At 44.3% G+C, this 16882-nt stretch overlaps 1 protein-coding gene across 2 annotated transcripts in view; it reads right to left on the reverse strand.

Annotated features, from left to right (window-relative positions):
* Positions 1 to 4501: 4501 nt before the first annotated feature.
* The window catches only part of LOC135050309 (OX-2 membrane glycoprotein-like), a 69034-nt gene continuing 56653 nt past the window's right edge, over positions 4502 to 16882 (reverse strand). Inside the window, exons 6-7 of one of the 2 annotated variants that reach the window (XM_063956712.1) lie at positions 6785 to 6877; positions 4502 to 4694 (exon numbers count right to left, since the gene is read on the reverse strand). In XM_063956712.1, the coding sequence (XP_063812782.1) occupies positions 6813 to 6877 (65 nt within the window). In that variant the 3' untranslated portion in view covers positions 4502 to 4694; positions 6785 to 6812. Of the gene's footprint in view, positions 4695 to 6784; positions 6878 to 14367; positions 16462 to 16882 lie in introns of those variants that run through there. The other variant, XM_063956711.1, reaches the window with a different exon arrangement.

Raw genomic sequence — 16882 nt, forward strand, 5'->3', positions numbered from 1 at the left:
GGTGTGGTGTGGAAATGGAACAGGAATAGCCCCTGGCACCCTTCCTTCGTTGCTCTACCCGTGTTGTCAATTCATGCCTGCATGACTATGGTTTCTTGGGCCCATGGCAGCCGCGTTTGAAGGGCGGATTAGGTCTGCCCAACTCCGATGCCCCAGCAGGTCTTAAAGGGAGACAAAGCGTGAACTGAGACAGGGTAGTAACAAGGGGACCTCTGACTGAAACAACCAAAGCCAGGGGCTACTGACTAGCCTAAAACTAAATGTATGTGCCACTTGCCACCAAAGGAAAAGAACTACAAAGAAAATGCTGTCCACACGCCGACACAATACTTTTGTGTACCGGCGGTGACAGCATACGTAGAACCCTCTGCAAAACACCAGTGACAGATATAACCAAGGAATACAGCGGCCTAGGCCGATGGACGCGGCAATGCCGCTACTCACGGAACCGGTACAAATACTGGCAAACGAACAGGTACCCCCAATGCTGCCGACACAGACTCTCAGAACTGGAGGACAGGCAGAATCCCAAACGACAGACCGGTGGACACCAAGAAGCCAGAAACTCGACCAGGCACAGGCAAAGCCACAGGACTTCTGGACAGGAACGCTTCACGGCAGGACACGGGACCAGACACAGGAATCGACACAGGAACCGACACTCAGGAAGCAGCTAGACAGACACTGCTAGACAGGAGCTCAGGAACTTGCAGGAACAAGCTCAGAACACAAGCACTCTGGAAGACTGGAAACCTAGAAATATCACCAGCGTCTGTGAATTGTACTGACCCAGCATATAACAGAGAGGCCTAATTAATTATCTTGTGCAGCTGCCCTGTTGCATGACTCCAAACTGACAAGATGCAATTAGCCGACAGGTGAGGCCAACCACATGGAAACAGGCTGCAATTACACAGACTCACCACTGACAGCAAACAATAATCTTCTAAACCAGAGCAAAAGGAAATCCTGGCCTGCAAGAGAACTACAAACATAAAATAGGAATGAACCCCTACCTGTGGTTCATAACAGTAGCCTCTCCTAAAGGGTGAGCTCCGAGCACCCCGTGACACCCACGGGGAACATAAACAGAAGTATAACATAAAATACCGAACCAAAATGCAAAACAGGAATGAGCCACAGCCGTGGCTCATAACACTAAGTGGAGCATCACATACTTACAGGTCATATGATCTTGTGCAAGTTTGTAGCTATTTCTATGGTAGTTTATGGGGCAAGGTTGGTGATTATATCAATTCCATTTTTCATTTGAATCTACAGAGAGATCCACTGGCTCTTATACAGTATGTGCAAACTTTTCTGCGTGGGATCTTGGGATGTGCAAGCCCCGGATTCTCCCTTTACTAACTATTATAGTCACCATTGTGAAGAAAGTCATTTTGTGTAATTGGACCTCTACTTCCCCTTCCTTTATGTTAGCAGTCACTGCTGCTTAAAACTCTCTGTTATGACTGGCAATAGATTTTTTTCCGGCTCTAGAAACTGGAGTAATATCTTTTTACAAAAAATGGGGTGCATTTGTCGAATTTCTTGACAGCTCTGTCCAAACTAGGATCTTAAAAGGTTTTCAAAACTACCTCTTGGTATTTGTGCCGTAACTTATCATAGTTTGTATTACTGGTAATATTATTTTATGAAATTCAGTACTCCTTTATGAAAATCTCTATAAATCATTTATCCCACTATTAAAAGAAACATGTAATTGTCTTTTAATGATGTAAGGAAAGCACTCTGGTATTACTCCTATTCGTACCCTATCCGTGTTCCTCCCCTACCTCCTCCTATATTTCCCATATCCACAATTTGGTTTAATTGTGGGGAAACATAGGAGTGGACCAGGGAGGAACACGGATAGGGTACGAATAGGAGTAATACCGGAGTGCTTTCCTTACATCATTAAAAGACAATTACATGTTTCTGATCTGACTTTGCAAAAATGGGGAGATGTTTAAGTGATTCATTGGCAGGCTGGAGGAACTTGGAAGGGGTGCAGGAGAGGTGGGAAAAACTGAAAAGTGCAATACTAAGGGCAACAGACCTTTGTATCAAAAGGGTTAGTAAAAGCATCAGGAAAAGAAAGCCAATGTGGTTCACAAAAGAAGTATCAACTAGTGTGAAAGCAAAAAAGATGGCTTTTAGGAAATATAAACAGACTCAAAATAATAACGACAAAGAGGTGTATCTTGACAGACAGAAGGATGCTAAGAAAGTGATCAGAAGTGCAAAGGCAGAAGCTGAGGAGAAAATGGCCCAGTCAGTAGATAAAGGGGGCAACAGTTTTTTTAAGTATATAAGTGAAAGGAGAAAATCAAATGGAGGAATAATAAGACTTAAGACAGAGAGTGAGCATTTGGTGGAGGGAGACAGGCAATAGCAGATCACCTAAATCATAATTTTTGCTCTGTATTTACTACAGAAGGAGTAGGGAAGGTGCCTCAGTTAAGCTGCAAGGACATTCATAAAAATAAGGTAGATGAAACTACATTTACAGAGGAGAAGGTCCTAACAGAACTTTCAAAACTAAAAGTGGAAAAATCAATGGGGCCAGATGGGATACACCCAAGGATACTAAAAGAGCTAAAAGATGTGCAGGTGACACCATTAACAGAATTATTTAACCAGTCACTAAATACAGGTGCTATACCAGAGGACTGGAAAAGAACGAATGTAGTTCCACTGTACAAAAGTGGAAGCAAGGAAGAAGCAAGTAACTACAGACCAGTAAGCCTTACATCAGTAGTAGGGAAAGTAATGGAAAAACTATTAAAAGAAAGAGTTGTGGAATCTTAAATCAAACAATTTACAGGATCCAAAACAGCATGGATTTACTGGTGGGAGATCATGCCAAATAAATCTTATTTACTTTTTTGACTCTGTGATGAAAATAATAGATCAAGGGGGAGCTGCAGATGTAGCATATCTAGACTTTAGAAATGCATTTGACACTGTCCCACATCACAGACTGCTAAACTTGAAAGGGTGGGGTGGGTTATAAAACAGTTAAATGGATAAGAACCTGGTTGCAGGATAGGAAACAGACAGTTGTAGTAAATGGAGGGCAATCTTTGGAAGGAAATGTTACCAGTGGAGTACCCCGGGGATCTGTACTCGGACCAGTTCTCTTTAATATCTTTGTTGGTGACATTGCAAATGGTATTAAAGGGAAAGCATGCCTTTTTGCAGATGATACAAAGATTTGCAACAGGGTAGAAACACCGGGAGGGGTAAAACAAATGATCGATGACCTAACTAGGCTTGAGAAATGGTCAACAACGTGGCAACTACAGTTTAATGATAAAAAATGCTAAATCATGCACTTGGGTCTCAAAAACCCAAAAGCTAAATATAGTATCAAGTGTACTATAATGGAAACTACTGAGGAGGAAAGGGATTTAGGAATCACTATTTCAAGTGACTTAAAGGCAGGAAAGCAATGTAACAAAGCAATGAGAAAGGCAAGTCAGATGCTTGGTTGCATAGGGAGATGAATCAGTAGCAGGAAAAAAGAAGTAATAATGCCACGGTATAGGTCATTGGTACGGCCCCATCTAGAATACTGTGTCCAGTTCTGGAGACCATATCTGCAGAAGGATATAAATACATTAGAGAGTGTACAAAGAAGGGCAACTAAAATGGTGCATGGCCTACATCACAAAACTTACCCAGAAAGGCTAAAAGATCTTAACATGTATAGTTTGGAGGAGAGAAGGGAAAGGGGGAACATGATAGAAACTTTCAAATACACCAAGGGTCTCAACAAAGTTCAGGAGGGAAACATTCTTCAAAGGAAGAGAATTATTAGAACTCGAGGACATACACTGAAACTGGAGGGAGGCAGGTTCAGGGGGAATTTAAGGAAAACTTACTTCACAGAAAGGGTAGTGGACAAGTGGAATAGCCTCCAGTCAAAGGTGGTAGAGGCTAAGACTGTAGAGCAATTTAAACATGCTTGGGATAGGCATATGAATATCCTTACAAAGAATTAAGGTTTAAAAAGGGTTGAGATTACCTAAAGGATAATAAAGGGGCAGACTAGATGGGCCAAGTGGTTCTTATCTGCCGTCAAATTCAGTGTTTCTATGTTTCTATATTACAGTGATAATGATAAACATCCATTTTTGTTTGTATGCACTTTAACCTGTGTTTCTAAACTGTATTATCCATCAGACATCTTATAGTGATTACAACTCTCAAATGTATGCTGTATTTACCAATGTTGTATTGTATAGTATACCTTCATATGTGCCTTTATACTCATTAAAAATATTTTTTTTTTAAATGGACGGTGGTAAAGCACCAGCCAATCAGCTTCTCACTGTCATTTTTCAAACACAGCTTGTAACATGACAGTTAAGAGTCCACTTTAAATCCATCCAAGATTTAGTGAATAGACCCCTCTTATACCCTACTGCAAGGTCCCGATAGTGTGACACTCATGCTAAATGGATTGATATGCATTAAATACCAATTACACAAGACCCCTTTGGCTGCAGTTTTATTTTCTATTTATATTAACATGCAGTATAGACTCTTTTGATCACTGAATTTTTATTCTATACGCAGTGTGATTCAGATGCATGTGCTGATGTAAAACTTTGCTTGCTTGTTGCGCCATCGCCACCGTCCACCTCTTAATTCAGGTCCTATGTGTGGTTGAAAAATATTGGATTTACCTATATAAAACCATAGAATTTACGACATTAGAAACATCTGTTTTTTTTCCAACTGAAATCGTTACTGTATTATTATTATTACTATTATTATTATTATCATCATCATCATCATCATATTTTATTTATATGGCGCCACAAGGGATCTGCAGCGCTTAGTTACAGAGTACATAAACGAATAATGATAAAAAAAAGCACTTACAGTTTGAAACAATATAGGGCAAGTACAAGGCATATACAGAACACCCGGGGTTAGGTGCCATCAAAGGGAGTATTGAGTATAAGATAGTGTAAGAGAAGGAAAGGCACATGAGGAAAGAGGGCCCTGCGCTTGCGAGCTTACATTCTAAAAGGTGAAGAGCTAACAGACAGGGGTGACACAGGAGGGGTAGACCATGAGCAAGAGGGTTAGGAGGAGATTTGGCTGGGTTTGGTGAAGAAGTGGGTTTTGAGAGCCCGTTTGAAGTTTTATAGAAAGGTGGAGAGTCTGAGGGGGAGAGGTAGAGAATTCCAGAGAAAGGAAGCAGCACGTGAGAAATCTTGAAGCTAGGAGTGGGAGGAAGTAATCAGTTGACAGGCGAGTCGGCGTGCATTAGCAGAGCGAAGAGGACGGGTGGGAGTGTAGAGCAAGATGAGGTCAGATATGTAAATGGGAGAGGAGTGGGTGAGGGCTTTGAAGGTGAGTGTGAGAAGCTAGAATTGGATTCTGAAAGGGAAGGGGAGCCAGTGAAGGGCTTGTAGGAGAGGGAAGGTGGATGTAGTGCGTTTGGTGAGGAAGATGAGATGGGAAACAGCATTGAGGATAGATTGGAGTGAAGAGAGGTACAGTATTTGTCAGGGATGCCATATAGGAGAAGATTTACAGTTGTCCAATCTGGAGATGACAGGTGAGTAGTGAGTCTTAGTAGCATCCTGGGTGAGAAAGGGTCTGATCCTGGAAATGTTTTTGAGATGGAAATGGCAAGACTGCGAGAGGTTCTGAATGTTTGGTTTGAAATAAAGGGAGGAGTCAAGGATAACTACAAGACAGCGCACTTGGGGGCTAGAGGAGATAGTAGTGCCATCAATGGATAATTAACTTGTGGGAGGTGAGGTTATGTGGGAGGGTGGGAAGATGATCAGCTCAGTCTTAGACATGTTAAGTTTAAGAAAGTACTGCGACATCCTGGAAGAGATAGCAGAGAGGCAGTTGGAGATATGAGTGAAGAGAGTGGAGGAAAGGTAGATTTGAGTATCATCAGCATTGATATGATATTGGAAGTCAAAAGAGTTAACAAGCTCACCTAAAGAGGACGTATAGAGAGAGAAAAGGAGAGGCCCAAGAACAGAACCTTGGGGGACACCTACTGATAAAGGAATTGGGGGGGGGGGATTGAGTCATGAGAGGAGACAGAGAAGCAACGGACAGAGATGTAGGAGGACGGCCAAGAGAAGGCAGTAGGTATAGTTATAGATTATTGGTCTGTACTCTATCCCTTTATAGTCAGAAAAATGACAGTATTCCTGTATAAAGTTAAACTCCTATTTTTCACTTAAATACCACAATACCTGTGGTTCAAACTATTTTATTCCACTTTCTTCTAACTGTGCCAGAAAAGGTCATCTATAAATGTCTGTTTTTCACTCGAACAATGAAAATTATTGTAATATAATGAATATACTCAATGCAATCAAATTTTAATTAGAACATATGTATATAATTAACTTAATTGTACCACTCTGCCCATCCCATAATAATACAGCACATGCTATTATACTCATTAGTGAGGAGATAGGGAAGACAAATCTGCAAGAATGAGTCATTAACGTTTTTCCAGCCAGAAACCCCCCATCTGTAATCTCTAGATATTTCTAGAATAGATTCTGTTATTTTTGGCCGAATTGCTAATGTCACATGTCACTAGAAAGCTGGTCCCCGTCCAGATATAGCGCAGGCTGTGAGGGAGTCGCATCCTGTTCATCAGGAAGACGGACAGACAGAAATACGGATAAGTGTCTCTGATCGCAGCTTTGTCACTACAGAAAGTACAGAAGAAACACAGCTCATACATTGTAACGCCCTTTTGTTAATGATACGGTATGACAGATCTTACCTGGATTGTTTCTGTGAAATGATTGACTTTAATATAAAAAAGGAAGCACATTAGAAAGCCAACACCCAAACGCCATTCCGGAGACTGAGCAGTCTGAAAATTGGATTAGAAAAAGTACATTTGAAATTATTATTTTCTTCTGTCTTTTTCCATCCTTCTGATTGCAAAGTAGACTTGCTGGGACCCCTCAAATCCCCCTGCAATTCTCCTGGCCTTACTGCCCCATGAATTCTAGAGTAAAGTCATCTGATTTGATGAGATAAATTTCACCCACTGCAATGCAAAGACTTTCTTCCGTAGAATTCTGATTTTGGTAAGCTGCATGCTAGGAAAAGAGGAAATGAGTAGGCATGCCAGTTTATGGGGGGAGGAGGGCAGGTGCCCCCGGAATCACTTATTTCCTCTAAGGAATTATGGAAGTGTTAAGCATCCGGCTAGCCTCCTCATAGTCATCAACCAGGAATGCCCACTACATTCCTTGCGTCTATATCGCAACTGATCAGAATCAGGCGCAATGTTCTATGTGACTATGATAGCCATGATATTACAAGGTGTGTCTACAGATCTGCTATGGTAACCAATAGCTGCACATAACTATGACGGGTGTAGTATGGCTGACCGGCGGTCTCCTGACCGCCGGTCAGCTTACCGACGCCGGGATCCCGGCAGCATACCGACGCCGGGATCCCAGCGGGGAGGGGCGAGTGCAGCAAGCCCCTTGCGGGCTCGGTGGCGACCTGCGGTCGCCACGGGTTCTATTCCCACTCTATGGGTGTCGTGGACACCCACGAGTGGAAATAGTCCCTATTGGTCGGCATGCCGACCATCCGGAAAGTGAGCCATCGGGCTCGTGGAGGAGGTCATGTGACTGTCGGTCAGCTGACCGACGGTCACATGAATACCACCGACTATGACTCATCTGTGAACTTAGACATGTGGTCAGCAGGGTCACTGAGAGCAGACATGGGTCCAGGTACTGAGGGCACGTGGCCAGATCCGGGTAGACTTGGCTACACCCCCTCAAAATTAAATATTTGTCAGTGCCACACAGTGGGACATCTATTCCCCTTAGCAGCTGACCTGGGCCCAGAATGTGCCCCTGCCGGGCCTCTCCCACAGGCCTGTGCCCTAGGTATTAGTGTCCTCCTCTTTTTCAGCAAGCTTGATCAGGCCTAGTCCTCTACTAAAGTAATTACACCCAATATCGAAGTGAAAATACATTATCTTCCGATTTATACATGCAATACATATCTATCAAAACTAAGAGCTCTAACCTTTCATAATATACTTCCACATTAATCATTAATCATAAGCTTTAACCATTGTACTACTGTGACGCTATAGATTATTAATAGCAACCTAAAAAGTATCGTCTTATAGCCTGCTAGAGTGACTTACAGTATATTGTAAAAACACTCTGGCAACTGCAGATGGAAGATCACATGCAGCTGGGGCGTCGGCGGAATGTCCGCTTCTGTCGGCAGTCGCCAGGATAGAAGCACGATGCCACTTTTCACATAATCAAAAGGGGATGTTTGGATTGGCGCACTTCTCTCTTCTGGTGACAGACACCCAATATTTAAGGTAAGCCTCTTTCTTTAATGCTCATTTGTAACACCCTGAAAGTGCTCAGAGTAGTCCTGAAACGTCGGTGAAACCCATCGAGTGCCGCCTCTTCCTTTTGCAAGGATCAGCAGCCATCAGTACCTACTAATTGCACCTACTGTATAAATCAGATGCGTGAAAGCTTTGTTCCTGGAATCCCAGTGGTGACCGCTGTATATACACATTATTGTGGAAAACTGTACTAAATAATTTCTGCAGGAGAAACCCGTCTATAAGAATATTCTATTTTATTATAAATGTGACAATATCCGCAGAGCTGCAGGTTGGCGTCTATGACATTTTTAACAAACATGTTAGGTTTAAATAAAAATAAGAATTTACTTACCGATAATTCTATTTCTCGGAGTCCGTAGTGGATGCTGGGGTTCCTGAAAGGACCATGGGGAATAGCGGCTCCGCAGGAGACAGGGCACAAAAGTAAAGCTTTTACAGGTCAGGTGGTGTGTACTGGCTCCTCCCCCTATGACCCTCCTCCAGACTCCAGTTAGGTACTGTGCCCGGACGAGCGTACACAATAAGGGAGGATTTTGAATCCCGGGTAAGACTCATACCAGCCACACCAATCACACCGTACAACTTGTGATCTAAACCCAGTTAACAGTATGATAACAGAGGAGCCTCTGAAAGATGGCTTCCTAAACAATAACCCGAATTAGTTAACAATAACTATGTACAAGTATTGCAGATAATCCGCACTTGGGATGGGCGCCCAGCATCCACTACGGACTCCGAGAAATAGAATTATCGGTAAGTAAATTCTTATTTTCTCTATCGTCCTAAGTGGATGCTGGGGTTCCTGAAAGGACCATGGGGATTATACCAAAGCTCCCAAACGGGCGGGAGAGTGCGGATGACTCTGCAGCACCGAATGAGAGAACTCCAGGTCCTCCTTTGCCAGGGTATCAAATTTGTAAAAATTTACAAACGTGTTCTCCCCTGACCACGTAGCTGCTCGGCAGAGTAGTAATGCCGAGACCCCTCGGGCAGCCGCCCAAGATGAGCCCACCTTCCTTGCGGAATGGGCCTTAACAGATTTAGGCTGTGGCAGGCCTGCCACAGAATGTACAAGTTGAATTTTGTTACAAATCCAACGAGCAATCGACTGCTTAGAAGCAGGTGCACCCAACTTGTTGGGTGCATACAGTATAAACAGCGAGTCAGATTTTCTGACTCCAGCCGTCCTTTAAATGTATATTTTTAAGGCTCTGACAACGTCCAACAACTTGGAGTCCTTCAAGTCGTCTGTAGCCGCAGGCACTACAATAGGCTGGTTCAGGTGAAACGCTGATACCACCTTAGGGAGAAAATGCGGACGCGTCCGCAGCTCTGCCCTATGTCGAATGGAAAATTAAATAAGGGCTTTTATAAAACAAAGCCGCCAGTTCAGATACTCTCCCGGCCGAAGCCAGGGCCAGTAACATAGTCACTTTCCATGTGAGATATTTCAAATCCACCTTCTTTAGTGGTTCAAACCAATTTGATTTGAGGAAATCTAAAACTACATTTAGATCCCACGGTGCCACCTTAGGCACCACAGGAGGCTGTATATGCAGTACTCCTTTGATAAAAATCTGGACCTCAGGGACTGAGGCCAATTCTTTTTGGAAGAATATTGATAGGGCCGAAATTTGAACCTTAATAGATCCCAATTTGAGACCCATAGACAATCCTGATTGCAGGAAATGTAGGAAAACGACCCAGTTGAAATTCCTCCATCGGAGCACTCCGCTGCTCGCACCACGCAACATTTTCGCCAAATACGGCGATAATGCTTCGCGGTGACTTCCTTCCTTGCCTTTATCAAGGTAGGAATGACTTCTTCTGGAATGCCTTTTCCTTTTAGGATCTGGCATTCAAACGCCATGCCGTCAAACGCAGCCGCGGTAAGTCTTGAAAAAGACAAGTACCCTGCTGAAGCAGGTCCCTTCTCAGAAGTAGAGGCCACGGATCGTCCGTGACCATCTCTTGAAGTTCCGGGTACCAAGTCCTTCTTGGCCAATCCGGAGCCACTAGTCTTACTCCACTTTGCCGTATAATCCTCAATACCCTTGGTATGAGAGGCAGAGGAGGAAACACATATACCGACTGGTACACCCAAGGTGTTACCAGCGCGTCCACAGCTATTGCCTGCGGATCTCTTGACCTGGCGCAATACCTGTCCAGTGTTTTGTTGAGGCGAGACGCCATCATGTCCACCATTGGTTTTACCCAACGGTTTAATAGCATGTGGAAAACTTCTGGATGAAGTCTCCACTCTCCCGGGTGAAGGTCGTGTCTGCTGAGGAAGTCTGCTTCCCAGTTGTCCACGCCCGGGATGAATACTGCTGACAGTGCTATCACGTGATTCTCCGCCCAGCGAAGGATCCTGGCAGCTTCTGCCATTGCCCTCCTGCTTCTTGTGCCGCCCTGTCTGTTTACATGGGCGACTGCCGTGATGTTGTCCGACTGGATCAACACCGGTCTTCCTTGAAGCAGAGGTTCCGCCTGGCTTAGAGCATTGTAGATTGCTCTTAGTTCCAGAATGCTTATGTGAAGAGACTTTTTCAGGCTCGACCACACTCCCTGGAAATTTCTTCCCTGTGTGACTGCTCCCCAGCCTCTCTGGCTGGCACCCGTGGTCACCAGGATCCAATCCTGCATGCCGAATCTGCGGCCCTCCAATAGATGAGCCTCCTGCAACCACCACAGAAGGGATACCCTTGTCCTCGGCGACAGGGTTATCCGCAGGTGCATCTGAAGATGCGACCCTGACCATTTGTCCAACAGATCCCTTTGCATGGAATCTGCCGAAAGGGATTGCTTCGTAAGAAGCTACCATTTTTTCCCAGGACTCTTGTGCATTGATGTACAGACACCTTTCCTGGTTTTAGGAGGTTCCTGACCAGGTCAGATAACTCCTTGGCTTTTTCTTCGGGAAGAAAAACCTTTTCTGAACTGTGTCCAGAATCATCCCCAGGAACAGCAGACGAGTTGTCGGCATTAATTGGGATTTTGGAATATTCAGAATCCATCCGTGCTGCTTTAGCACCTCTCGAGATAGTGCTAAACCCATCTCTAGCTGTTCTCTGGACCTTGCCCTTATTAGGAGATCGTCCAAGTATGGGATAATTAATACGCCTTTTCTTCGAAGAAGAAATATTATCTCGGCCATTACCTTTGTAAAGACCCGAGGTGCCGTGGACAAACCAAACGGCAGCGTCTGAAACTGATAGTGACAGTTTTGTACAACGAACCTGAGGTACCCCTGGTGTGAGGGGTAATTGGAACGTGGAGATACGCATCCTTGATGTCCAAGGATACCATAAAGTCCCCTTCTTCCAGGTTCGCTATCACTGCTCTGAGTGACTCCATCTTGAACTTGAACTTCTTTATGTACAGGTTCAAGGACTTCAGATTTAGAATAGGCCTTACCGAGCCATCCGGCTTCGGTACCACAAAAAGAGTGGAATAATACCCCTTCCCTTGTTGTAGAAGAGGTACCTTGACTATCACCTGCTGAGAATACAGCTTGTGAATGGCTTCCAAAACCGTCTCCCTTTCTGAGGGGGACGTTGGTAAAGCAGACTTCAGGAAACGGCGAGGTGGCTCTGTCTCTAATTTCAACCTGTACCCCTGAGATATTATCTGCAGGATCCAGGGATTTACCTGCGAGTGAGCCCACTGCGCGCTGTAATTCTTGAGACGACCGCCTACCGCCCCCGAGTCCGCTTGCGAAGCCCCAGCGTCATGCTGAGGCTTTTGTAGAAGCCGGGGAGGGCTTCTGTTCCTGGGAAGGAGCTGCCTGTTGCTGTCTCTTCCCTCGTCCTCTGCCTCGTGGCAGATATGAATAGCCCTTTGCTCTCTTATTTTTAAAGGAACGAAAAGGCTGCGGTTGAAAGGTCGGTGCCTTTTTCTGTTGGGGAGTGACTTGAGGTAGAAAGGTGGATTTCCCGGCCGTAGCCGTGGCCACCAAATCCGATAGACCGACCCCAAATAACTCCTCTACGCATCGCCTGTCCACTGTCGTGTCCATAAAGCTCTTCTGGCCGAAATGGACATAGCACTTACCCGTGATGCCAGTGTGCAGATATCTCTCTGTGCATCACGCATATAAAGAAATGCATCCTTTATTTGTTCTAACGACAGTAAAATATTGTCCCTCTCCAGGGTATCAATATTTTCGATCAGGGACTCTGACCAAACTACCCCAGCACTGCACATCCAGGCAGTCGCAATAGCTGGTCGTAGTATAACACCTGCATGTGTGTATATACCTTTTTGGATATTTTCCATCCTCCTATCTGATGGATCTTTAAGTGCGGCCGTCTCAGGAGAGGGTAACGCCACTTGTTTTGATAAGCGTGTTAGCGCTTTGTCCACCCTAGGAGGTGTTTCCCAGCGCTCCCTAACCTCTGGCGGGAAAGGGTATAAAGCCAATAACTTCTTTGAAATTAGCAGTTTTTTATCGGGGCACCCCACGCTTCATCACACACGTCATTTAATTCTTCTGATTCGGTAAAAACTACTGGTAGTTTTTTCACACCCCACATAATACCCTGTTTAGTGGTACCTGTAGTATCAGCTAAATGTAACATCTCCTTTATTGCCAAAATCATATAACGTGTGGCCCTTTTGGAAAATACGGTTGATTCGTCACCTTCACTACCGGAATCAGTGCCTGTGTCTGGGTCTGTGTCGACCGACTGAGGCAAGGGGCGTTTTACAGCCCCTGACGGTGTTTGAGGCGCCTGGACAGGCACTAAGTGAGTGTCCGGCCGCCTCATGTCGGCAAACGACTGCTTAAGCGAGTTGACGCTATCCCGTAATTCCACAAATAAAGGCATCCATTCTGGTGTCGACCCCCTAGAAGGTGACATCCTCATATTTGGCAATTGCTCCGCCTCCACACCAATAACGTCCTCATACATGTCGACACACACGTACCGACACACAGCAGACACACAGGGAATGCTCTATACGAAGACAGGACCCACTAGCCCTTTGGGGAGACAGAGGGAGAGTCTGCCAGCACACACCAAAAAGCGCTATATATGACAGGGATAGCCTTATGATTAAGTGCTCCCTTATAGCTGCTTTTATATTAATATATTGCCATTTATTTTGCCCCCCCTCTCTGTTATACCCTGTTTCTGTAGTGCAGTGCAGGGGAGAGACCTGGGAGCCTTCCTGACCAGCGGAGCTGTGACAGAAAATGGCGCCGTGTGCTGAGGAGATAGGCCCCGCCCCTTTTCCGGCGGGCTCGTCTCCCGCTATTTAGTACATTTAGGCAGGGGTAAATATCTCCATATAGCCTCTGGGGCTATATGTGAGGTATTTTTAGCCTTTTTAAAGGTTTACATTTGCCTCCCAGGGCGCCCCCCCCCAGCGCCCTGCACCCTCAGTGACTGCCGTGTGAAGTGTGCTGAGAGGAAAATGGCGCACAGCTGCAGTGCTGTGCGCTACCTTAAGAAGACTGCAGGAGTCTTCAGCCGCCGATTCTGGACCTCTTCTTGCTTCAGCATCTGTGAGGGGGCCGGCGGCGTGGCTCCGGTGACCATCCAGGCTGTACCTGTGATCGTCCCTCTGGAGCTTCATGTCCAGTAGCCAAGAAGCCAATCCATCCTGCACGCAGGTGAGTTCACTTCTTCTCCCCTCTGTCCCTCGTTGCAGTGATCCTGTTGCCAGCAGGAATCACTGTAAAATAAAAAACCTAAGCTAAACTCTCTAAGCAGCTCTTTATGAGAGCCACCTAGAATTGCACCCTTCTCGGCCGGGCACAAAAATCTAACTGGAGGAGGGTCATAGGGGGAGGAGCCAGTACACACCACCTGACCTGTAAAAGCTTTACTTTTGTGCCCTGTCTCCTGCGGAGCCGCTATTCCCCATGGTCCTTTCAGGAACCCCAGCATCCACTTAGGACGATAGAGAAATATAAATTTAAATATAATATAACGGAAAACAAACAGACAGACCTTAGGTTTCATCACTGAACTGAAGTTTAATTAGTGTTAGACAATTATTACTGGCACTACATCAATGCTATTGTCTTCTAGTCATCTCTTCTTTATGACTTTTTCTGGAACAATGGACGAGGAACGGCGCGGAATCCCCCGGAGATCCTCTGTTTCCCCAGATGCAAGATAATCAATATAATGATGTTTTGAGAACATATGGGAGGTATTGTGTGGAGTAATGAACAGTGGGATGGAGAAACAAAGCTTAATATTTACAGTATAGCTTATTGAACCAGCAAGAGGGATGACTACGGAACATGTACTGCCCGGAGGCTTCCGCTGCATAAACAACTTTTTCCAAAGCTCATTTCTAGGCCTCAGTAGTAATATAGGGGTAAATGTATTAACCTGGAGAAGGCATAAGGAAGTGATAAACCAGTGATAAAGCAGTGTTAAGTGCAAGGGGATAATGCACCAGCCAATCAGCTCCTGTTAATTTACATATGGGAGCTGATTGGCTGGTGTTTTTATCATTTTGCATTTATCACTGGTTTATCACTTCCTTATGCCTTCTCCAGGTTAATACATCTGCCTCATAGTGTATTATTCAAGATTTCTCTGTTTACCATGTGACCTAATGTACACAGTTCTAACTTGAGTAAAACGTATATCTATATATATATATATAAATACGAAAGCCCATACTCACTCACTCACTCACTCACTCATCACTAATTCTCTGACTACTCGATATTTTAAGAAGATAATGGAAATGTAACATAGGTATCTTCAGGTGGGAAATAGGAAAACTACGTAATTAGAATTTTAATAAACCTCTCCTAAGGGGATGAAAAGGGGGTTGACATAATGACGTCATTACCGTTCCGGGAATTGCGTTGCGTGAATGATAACACCCCAAAAGGACAATCGGATCAAAATTTAGATTGCACCTCCAGTGTGTAGAATGTAATAAACTACAAAAATGGTCCTGTCACTTTTTACCGTATCTTCTATGGGTGCTCCTCGGGTAACGCCAAGAACAATGGATTAATATTAACTTCCATTAAGACATCTCAAATTGATATCTCTATAGATTTACCAAATTATCAACACGCATTTATATTTACATCCGTCAAAATCAGAAACTCCCCTGCGAAGAACGGCTAGTATAATATAATTTTAATTTATGTCCAAGCGTATACCCTTAGGATATTGTGGGCACTAGGGGGTTATAAATGTACTCACACAATGCAAACGTCTGTTTTTTTATGCCACGTATGCACCTATTGTGTGTCCTAGACGCTTAAAGGTGACTGCATCTTCAGAGGCACAAGATTTTGTATCTTATAATAAAATGCACTAGTAGGATTGGGGTGTTTCCAGCTTAAATGCCGGTTTAACACCCTCCTCCGCCCTGTATTGATCCCACACGCAACCTTAGATTGTGGTCTGCATGATGAGCCATTTAAATTACAGTCAAGAGACATAAGGACACATATAAGGGAGCTGTGCCTGGTTAGGGGCTGGACATGTGATACTGCATACTGTATTTCCGTTCTTTCTGGAGATTCAGCTGTGAATTCTGAGGGCATCAGAGAATTTTATTTCAATTTTTTTATGTCTTCTGAGGCAATCCAGTGTTTTCTTGCAAACTTCCACCGCAGTGCTCTATAATTTTTGAGTTTGGCAACATCCCAAGTGTCGTATTAATGAGGATTCATGAGCCATGCAGAGCACTGTCTTACATTAGGAGAACATGTGGAAGAGTCCAGCTTATGTGTGGACCAAAGTGTTCAAGCAGCCTTTAATTGTAACAGGTAGAGTTTGCGAGTTTACTCTGCATTTATGCACCATTTGCCATAGATTGCATAAGAGCAAAGCACTGCGGGATCCACCTGTAGCAGACGCGTCGGGCATCAAGATCTGTGACTTGGAAGAAGCCAAAAAAGTCCAAATAACGCAGCCACCAGCCGATGCTGGAATAGGTCTAGCGACTGAGTGCCTCTGAGGGTTTCCTTCTCCTGGCACGGCAGCACACTAACGTCAGAGCCGCCACCAACACCAGTAGAATGGCAACAATCATCCCTATAATAGTGGGCTGGATGTTGGTCGTGGGGTCTAAACAACAAATATAAGGGAAAATATATTACAAGTTCAAGGGTAAAATACATGGAAGAGATTCACATTTATTACACAACAGTTTCCCGTATTAATGGGCTAATTTATCAATGAATGATCAATTTCACTGTGAGTAATAAATTGCACCAGCCAATCAGCTGCTAGCTGACATGTTACAGACTGTGTTTGAAAAATGACAGTTAGGAGCTGTTTGGCTGGTGCAATTTATCACTCACAGTGAAATTTATCACTCATTGATAAATGAGCCTGTTAGTTCTTTTTAATTTTTAATCAAAATGGTTTACTGGATCAAAGATGGGATCTTAGCAAACAAGGCTGCTCAGGTTCGTGGACACAAACCTGGACTGGTTACAAATAAACATACAAAACAGGTAACATAGCAATAAGCAAACAGCAATAA

The sequence above is a fragment of the Pseudophryne corroboree genome, chromosome 2, assembly GCF_028390025.1.
Source record: "Pseudophryne corroboree isolate aPseCor3 chromosome 2, aPseCor3.hap2, whole genome shotgun sequence".
Classification (NCBI taxonomy): Eukaryota; Metazoa; Chordata; class Amphibia; order Anura; family Myobatrachidae; genus Pseudophryne; species Pseudophryne corroboree.